Here is an 8,105-nt window from a genome sequence, read left to right on the forward strand (position 1 = left end):
CCCCTGATTAATGACCTCCACTTGCAAAGGAGGCTACTTACCTTAACCATGAAATAATGAATGTTATTGATCCAACAAGCTACTGCTATAGAGTGTTATTGATCACCCAATCTTTGGTTAAAATGGTCCTCGTTTAGCAATTTCACTGTCACAAACACCTGGAGCAAAGCATACTCATAATTAAAGAGTTTGGGGGAGTTCAAGTGAGAGGTGATAGACAGAGATCTCAGCTTTCTCCCATTTATTCTTGCTTCTGAGCTATTGTTTGTGTCAGAAAGGATATTGATTTTCTATAAAAATAAGAAAACAAGAGGCACCAAGGGGCCGCAGAAGGTCAGCTTGGGCTGCCAAAGGAGGGGGAAGGTTTAGCACTCTATCTCTGTCACTTGCCTTGCAAGAGAAGGGAATATTTTCTTTCCTGTGAGATAGGCCTCTAATACATCACCTAAGAAAGGCTTCTGAATGTGACTTCAGGCCATCACCCAACCAATGCACTTATAAAAGAAAAAGAAGGTAAACTATATTTAAGGAAAACAAACAAATAATATGTTAGTGAAGAAAGAGCAAAATTAGATTTCAGGCATCTAATTAATAGGTGCTATACAGACAATTTGAATAAGGATTAGAAAAAAATACATTTATAAGAGTCATCCCATTTTAAAGTATTCACAAACATAAATACACAAAGATTCAATAGATTGTAATTTGATCTTTATACAAACATTAAAAAAAAACCTATTATATCATAACTGAGTTCCTCAGAACCCACGAAGGATTAGTTGGTATAGAATTGAAGGGAGATCAGAAAAGTAAATACATCAGAAAGTAAATACAGAAAAGTAAATACATCAAATATACCAAACTTTATACATAAACTTAAAACTACTCTGTTTAGTTTGCAAAAAGAGAATTTAAGGGAATCAGAAATAAGCTGATTAAGATGGACATTTTCATATATAAAGCACCTAATATATTTTTTTGAAAACTCTAACTACTGATCAAGCTAAGGCTAATCTTAATGATTAACCTCATCTTAATAATTCTACAAAATGGATGGTGACTCTGACAACTCTCAACATCACTGATAAAAAGCAAAGTTTTACACTTTGATCTTTATGTAAATAAACTGTGGCACATCTAACCAGATTTATTAAAGAATATGCAAGAGGGTTCTTGAAAGTATTTCTTTTAATGCAAGAGAAAGAAAGTAGGAAATTTTTGACAGAATCAACTCATCAAGAGAGAATAATCATATCCAAATCATAAACTATTATCTACTTTACGTTCTAAAGCTAGTCCTGTTTAGCTGGGCTGGGAATGTAGCTCAGTGGTACAGCACTTGCCTAGCATGCACAAAACCCTGAGTTAAATCTTCAGCATCACAAAAAATAAAAAATAATAATAACTGAGCTTAAAAATGAAAAGATTTAAGCTCCACTTTACTACTGAATAAAAGCTGAACATCATAAGAAATCAATGAATAAAAAAGGATGACCCCTCTTTCCTTACAGAATGGATTCAGGGGGAAAAAATACAAAGCACTTCTGTTTTTGTAACTACAGATAAAAGGGGAATTGGGGCATCTTAAATAATTAGAAGATTTAAAAGACTTTTTCTCAGATCATGTCTGCTGTAACTCTGCCCATTATTCCTTCACAGCTACGAGCACTCTGGCATCTGTATTACTGAAAGAACTCTGAAGTCACGGACCACGGAGATAGCCCAAATGGGAGAATGAGTTCTCCTTAATTTGAAGACAGTTAAGAATTTCATAAGAACTCCTGTCTACTTCAATTTCTCCAGCTCTCAGATGACTAGAATTTATATCATCACAACCTGACCACAATTAATGGTCTAGGTTCAGAGAAAGAAAGACAGAAGTAACAGTAAGACCACAGGTTCTGCATCTGGAGCTATATATCTTAGAGTAGACAGTTAAAAATATCTAACATATACAATTATTTCACAGTTTAACAAGCAATTCGAATAGCCAACAGACTATTTTTTTAAACCACCATTTTCTTTTTTTTTGCAGCACTGGAGTAAAACTGCCATTTTCAATAGTAACAAGATTATAAGCTATATATGCTTCATATTAAAACAAACTTGAATATCTCAACAGAGAGTTTCAGTATCATGAAAGGATAGAAGTTGACTAAGAAGTTCTTGTTTGATTAAAAATGGCATGATAAGTCAAGCACAGAGGCACAGGCCTGTATTCCCAGCTTATCTGAGAAAACTGAGGCAGGAGGACAAGCAAGTTCGAAGCCAGCCTGGATAACTTAGCAGACCCTGTGTCAAAATAAAAAGAGCTAGAGATGTAGCTCAGCAGAAGAGCACTTGTCTAGCATGGGTGAGGCCCTGGGTTCAAATTCTCTGAAGAAAAAATAAAAGGCATGATGAGGAAGAAAAATACCTTTATAATCCAAAAATATATATCTGTTGAGTAAGCAGACCTAAAAACAAATTGGGCTTAGAGGAAAATGAAGAAAGCCAAACCAGGAGCCCATCTCAATATAGCTGAATAGACTGACAAATATAAAGTTAGGAAAAGTTTAAAAGCTGGATCAAAACCACCCATAAAACATGGAGACAGACCTACATAGCTTATCCTGTTACCAACACAGCCTCACCTCAAGGTACCTAAGATTTATGTCTTTGTTTTTAAGACAAACTTCAGAAGCCATGTCCTAAGAAAGGTCATATGTTCTACAGTTATAAAAGTTAAGATGAGACAGAAAAGGGTCATGGAAAAGGCACAAATCAGAGGGCCACAAAACATGGTGAAATATGAGCTTTGAAATGAGGTTTGATTCTCCATTTTGGCACAGGGTGACCTTGGACAAATTATCTAAACTCTAATCTCAAGTTTCCTCTTCCATAAAATACAAATAGTGCAATTTTACTACACAGTAGAACTATGAACATTAAATAGGAATATTAACAAAGCATATAGCACAGTGCCTGCCACAGTTATTGCTTAGTAAACGTTAACCAATATTAATAAGAATAGAAACAGTCTCAACCTGGAGAACTCAACTCATTTGGGTTGATACAATGAAGATTGGAAGGACCAAAGTAGGGATGCTAAATATCCTGCATTGCACCACAAAGAACTGTCACTCCCAAAGGCCAGTAGCATTTCTTGCTGAGAAACAGACATCACAAATTAATATTACAGCTGGGGAGTATTAATGTTCCTACAACTATCTGAAATATAGAAAAATTAACAGTTATCCAAAACCACACCAACATTTTAAGCATGCACCCACTGGAGACAAATTTCTCTGGCTTGACATATTTGGTCTAAGACAAATGGGACTGAACACTGTTATTTTTAAAGCCCACCATGTGTTCAGACAACTTGAACATCTGCTATAAAAAATATACTCAATATAGTCAAATTGTAAGTAGCAGAGCATAGAATTACACCTCAAGAGTACCTAAAACCATAATTTTTAAAGGGGAAAAGCATCATACCAGGAACATTTATTAACTGCATATGCCCGGCACCTGTGCATTTTCCCACACACACATACACTCCAGCCTCTGCTGAGACTGTGGTGCAACAGGACAGTATCTACGTATGAACTATGTGGCATAAACAGCATCCATGCAAGGGAGATCTCACCATTCTGACATGTTCTCATCAGAGCCCTGTTTTTGTTCATCTGCTTCACACTCCATTCTTTCTTTCCTTCCTGTTTTGCTTAGGAAAGTCCTGTTTTCTGCTGATTCACACAAACCATGGCCTGATGAGGTCCAGGGAGTATTCTCCTTCCAGCGGGACAGACGCTGCTTCTTAGCAGACTTGAACCTACAGCCTCTCTCATAGCTCCAATCTGATACTTTCAACTTCTGCTGAAGGCTGGCAGCCACCTCTGATGTCACTCGTTTCACCTTCCGCCGGCGCCTGAGTGGTCGACAAGGTGCATTTTCAGTAAAGGAGTCAGATTCATGCCAAGAATGTTGCTTACTCTTAACTAGGGCATTGAGAGCTGGGTGCCGTTTGGCTACCATTGTGTCATCAGAGTCACTGAAATTGGTGACTGGGGCCACTTCTCGACAATCCTTAATGGCCTCATCCAGGCTTGATTCAGAGGCCTCACTGTAGCAGCAAGTATGTTCTGCCAGGTGAGTAAAGTCAGACCTGCGTTTCCGGCCCCGGCGCTTCCGAAGCTGCCGCCTCTGTTGCCGAGGGCTAAGGGCCATTTCCTCCCACAGCTCACCAAGTTTATTCTGCTCAGATGTCTGCTCCAAGGCTGAGGCTAAGTCATGTACCAGCTCATCCATGAGGCCACATCTGCAAAAAAAAAAAAAAAAAGTTCAAAATTGAAAAAAATGAAAAGAAAAAAACACCTGAATAGGCTCTGTTGTTTTCAAATAATTTTATAAAACAGATTACAGCAATTCAGAGTCCAATCTATCTATAAAAAATAAAGACACCTTTTACTAACTACATGTAAGACTCTGTTCTTACCATTCATGATCCATTAAGGCATTAAAAATGGGTGTTTGTTTTTGTTAAATGTCAAGCTAACATTTCCTTAAATTCAAAAACTCAACTACTCACCAGACAGCAATTGGGATATTAGCAAAAACAAGCAAACTCTCTTTCTCCTTTCTCCCCAACTAAATTTGTCAGTGAATTATCTGTTGAAAAGACCCAAAAAGATTAAAAATGTTTCATCAGATAGGAATAGAACAGACAACTTTAAAACCATGATAGAGATGGGAGAACAAGGGTGGGACCCAGTGACACCAAGATATTGATAATGGATAAAGGACTACTCTGTGGTCTGGGATCACTGCTGAGAATGCATGTGGCAGGAATAAAGAGAGAACTTGGGGACACACTTCAAGGAAAACTGCTTGCAGTTTTAGTGATTCAAGAATTTGTAACGACCCAGTTTTGTAGTCAGAACAGAAAGAAGAGCCATCTGGAAGCTACTGGGTACAAAACCTTACAGATGTCATTATTATTTTTTGATACTTAGAAACTTTTAGGCTCCATTCCCCAACCTGATCATCCTAATTATGTACTTTAATGCCACATAATCATAAAAAATAGGAAATAAATGAAAAATGAAATGACAGGGATGGGACAGAGTCTCTTCAAATTTTTAACTAACTGCTTTCCAAAATTTCCTAGTTTTCTACTCATTCTTGTCAAACTATCAGAGGCAAATCTTTGAAGGGATGAGAGTAGCAGAGGCAATTTTCAAAACTGCCCCATAAAAGAAAATGTCCAATATAATCTGTACAATACCTAAAAAAAAAAAAATTTATATATATATACACATATATACACACATACACACTAAATCAGCACTTTCTCCCTAGCCCTTATTAAGCCCAAAGTATTTCAAGACCATAATTAGAGCTTAAAACTGTGTGGCACCACTCTCAGACCATATTTCCGTTCATGCAGTTTATATTTTGCAAAGGGCTTTCTAAAACCTACTCTCACTCTGTTCCTATTTGGACAAATGGCCAAAGAATTCAAAGGCAGGAAAAGTCTTCTGGCTTATGCGACACAATTTAGGAGGAAGGAGACAACTAATTCCAAAAGTACCACCCAAACAAAACTTCTTAGAGTGTCAAAACCCACACATATATAAAGGCCATATCCTTTTAAGCAATAAGTTGTTTTAAATGGCATGATAGGGATTTGGAAGACAACTGTTCCTAAGATAGATATAGATATAAATATATAAAATAGATAAACAAGTGGGAAAAGCACATCTAAATCTCGTTCCCCAATAAAGGGCTACCGCTTTAAAAACAGGCAGAACTGAGTAAACAAACGTGGAATGAAATTACCAAAGTAGTCAAATGCTTGTGCAGAATCCCACCCTACCTCAAAAACTGCAATTGGAACGCAGTTGATAGAAGAGAGACTCCCACACCTCCAATCACTCTGGGATGCCCGAGAGGACCCCGAGTCCAGGCACGCCCCGAAGGAGAAGCAAGCCGTCCAAATCACACATAGGAAGCTAGTGGACAGCAAGTCAGAAGAGGGCCAAGCGCTGAGTCCAAGGGGTGGGAGGTTGGGAGGCAGGAAGGTAACTTCTCATTTGGACCTGGGACACGGGAGTCAGCCCTTCAAAGGCAAAAACTGCCAAACAGCAACTGCTGGTGACGGGGCTCCCTCCGAGTTCGAGGGCCGCAAAAGGACCACATATGTGTGAAAAACCATGTTTAGAAGGATTCCCCGTCATCCCCGCCCGGCCCCGCGGGCTGGGGCGACCACGGCTAAGAACACCACGCCGAAGCTGTTGGCGACCCAAAAGAAACAGAGAGAGAAGAGACGGAAACTGTTGCCCTGGAGGCCGCCCGACCCTCATCGCCTGGGATCGGGGAGACAGGCCCTGAAAAACAAGGCCCCACCACCCACGTCGCTCCCGCCGGCCACCGCGGCCCCCTGGCGCCCTTTGCCGCCCAGCCGCATCCTAGAGTGCTGATCCCCTCTGTCGCTGGCCCTGGACCCCAGCCCTCTCAACCCATGCCTCCCCCTCACCGGCTGCCACAGCCACCTCCAACAGGCGCCGCTTTTTGGGCCGAGTCTCCCCGCCGGGGTTTCCCTCTCTGACCTCATTTCCGGTCTGGGCCGGAGGGGTGGGGCAGTGGCGTAGTGGGAGGGGCTTGTTGCTAAAGGGCCCGCCCAGAACCAGCGCTTCCGTCCCGCGGCCTCTCCCACTTCCGCCCCTCGGTGGGCGGGGACACGGGGAAGCTGGGAAGTGGGGCCGGAAGCAAAGAAGGAAGGAAAAAAGGGTTAGCTGGATGGCCAAGCGAGGCAGAGCGGGGCGTAGCAGGGCGTTGCGGGGCCTTGTGGAAGACCCTGAGAGCTGGCCTGGTCTCTATTGGGGGCGGCAGCAAGTTGGACGCTGAGGGTTTGTGAGGTTGGGGAGAAATGGATCTTTGTTCTTAAGAATTGTTAATACGACCTTTAAGAGGGGGTGATTTTGCATTGAATTATTTGTCTTTGGCTGGGGTTGTGGCTCAGTGGTAGCGCGCTTGCCTAACATGTGCGAGGCACTGGGTTCGATTCTCAGCACCACATAAAAAAGTAAACAAAGATATTGTGTCCATCTACAGCTAAAAAAACATTTATAAAATAATACATGTCTTGAGCCATAAAACAAATGTTGAATTATAGCAAAGTATAAAGAAATAGTCTTCCTTCCATACAGACTTAAGTACGTGAAAAAATAAATGAGGAAGAAAAATCTCCCAAGTAATTTATGTAGCTACCCCATGCTGAAGCATAACTCCCAACTCCTTAAGTGTGAGCTGTGCATAGTGCATAGTGACTTCCTTCCGAAGGGGACAGTGTGAAAATGCAGCAAAAATGAATAACTTTACAGTGGAGAAACCTGACAGAAACTATCACTCTGGGGATCAAGGTTAATGTCAACAGTACTAAATCATATTGATAGTGTAGGAACTCGATGTGATGAGATTGGCACTTTATGGCACTTACCTTCTATAACCCATAACCCTAACCTAATCACAAGCAGGGAAAAAAAAAAATCAAACCCCAGCAGAGAGACAGCCTACAGAATGCCTGACCAGCATTTCTCGATATTGTTTAAAGATCTTCAAAGACAAGAAAAGTCTCAGAAATTGTCACAGCCAAGAGGAGCCTGAGGAGACGTGACAAGTAATTAATTCTACTTTCCAAGTGCTGAATTTGCGACTCCCACAGGACAGAAATATGGAAATATTCAACAGGTGTCCACAGCCAGCAACCCTCTTTTTTGCTTAAGTGAATATTCTCTCCCACAAATGACATCAGATCCCGTGATGTCAGTTGCCTCCTTGAGGACTGAAGGTTCCCAAATTTCTTGAAATCCAGCTTTGATTTTCTGGTCTCAGCAAGATGCCTCCATTTTATGTGCTCCTCAGCATCTCTGAAATTTATCAACATAAATCTCAGTTTCTACCATAGTTCCTATCAAATCTGCCTCTTCTCCTCTGTTTCCTGTTTGAGAAACTTCACCACCACTATGCAATAAGAAAACTCAAAACCATTTTTTAAAGCAATTTATTTGTTCTAATTTGTTATACACTACAGTTGAAGGCATTTCGGTTCACAGTCAGAA

The 8,105-nt window shown here is 40.6% G+C and overlaps 1 protein-coding gene across 7 annotated transcripts in view; it reads right to left on the bottom strand.

Moving 5' to 3' along the window:
* Gpatch2l (G-patch domain containing 2 like) overlaps window positions 1–6,580 on the bottom strand; it is a 56,185-nt gene extending 49,605 nt beyond the window's left edge. For 6 of the 7 annotated variants that reach the window (XM_076849813.2, XM_076849815.2, XM_076849820.1 and 3 more), the window contains exons 1-2: window positions 6,521–6,580; window positions 3,632–4,303 (exon numbers count right to left, since the gene is read on the bottom strand). In XM_076849813.2, the coding sequence (XP_076705928.1) occupies window positions 3,632–4,293 (662 nt within the window). In that variant the 5' untranslated portion in view covers window positions 4,294–4,303; window positions 6,521–6,580. The remainder of the gene's footprint in view (window positions 1–3,631; window positions 4,304–6,520) is intronic. The other variant, XM_076849814.2, reaches the window with a different exon arrangement.
* Between the last annotated feature and the right edge of the window lie 1,525 nt (window positions 6,581–8,105).

Source organism: Callospermophilus lateralis, chromosome 3 (genome assembly GCF_048772815.1).
Source record: "Callospermophilus lateralis isolate mCalLat2 chromosome 3, mCalLat2.hap1, whole genome shotgun sequence".
Classification (NCBI taxonomy): domain Eukaryota; kingdom Metazoa; phylum Chordata; class Mammalia; order Rodentia; family Sciuridae; genus Callospermophilus; species Callospermophilus lateralis.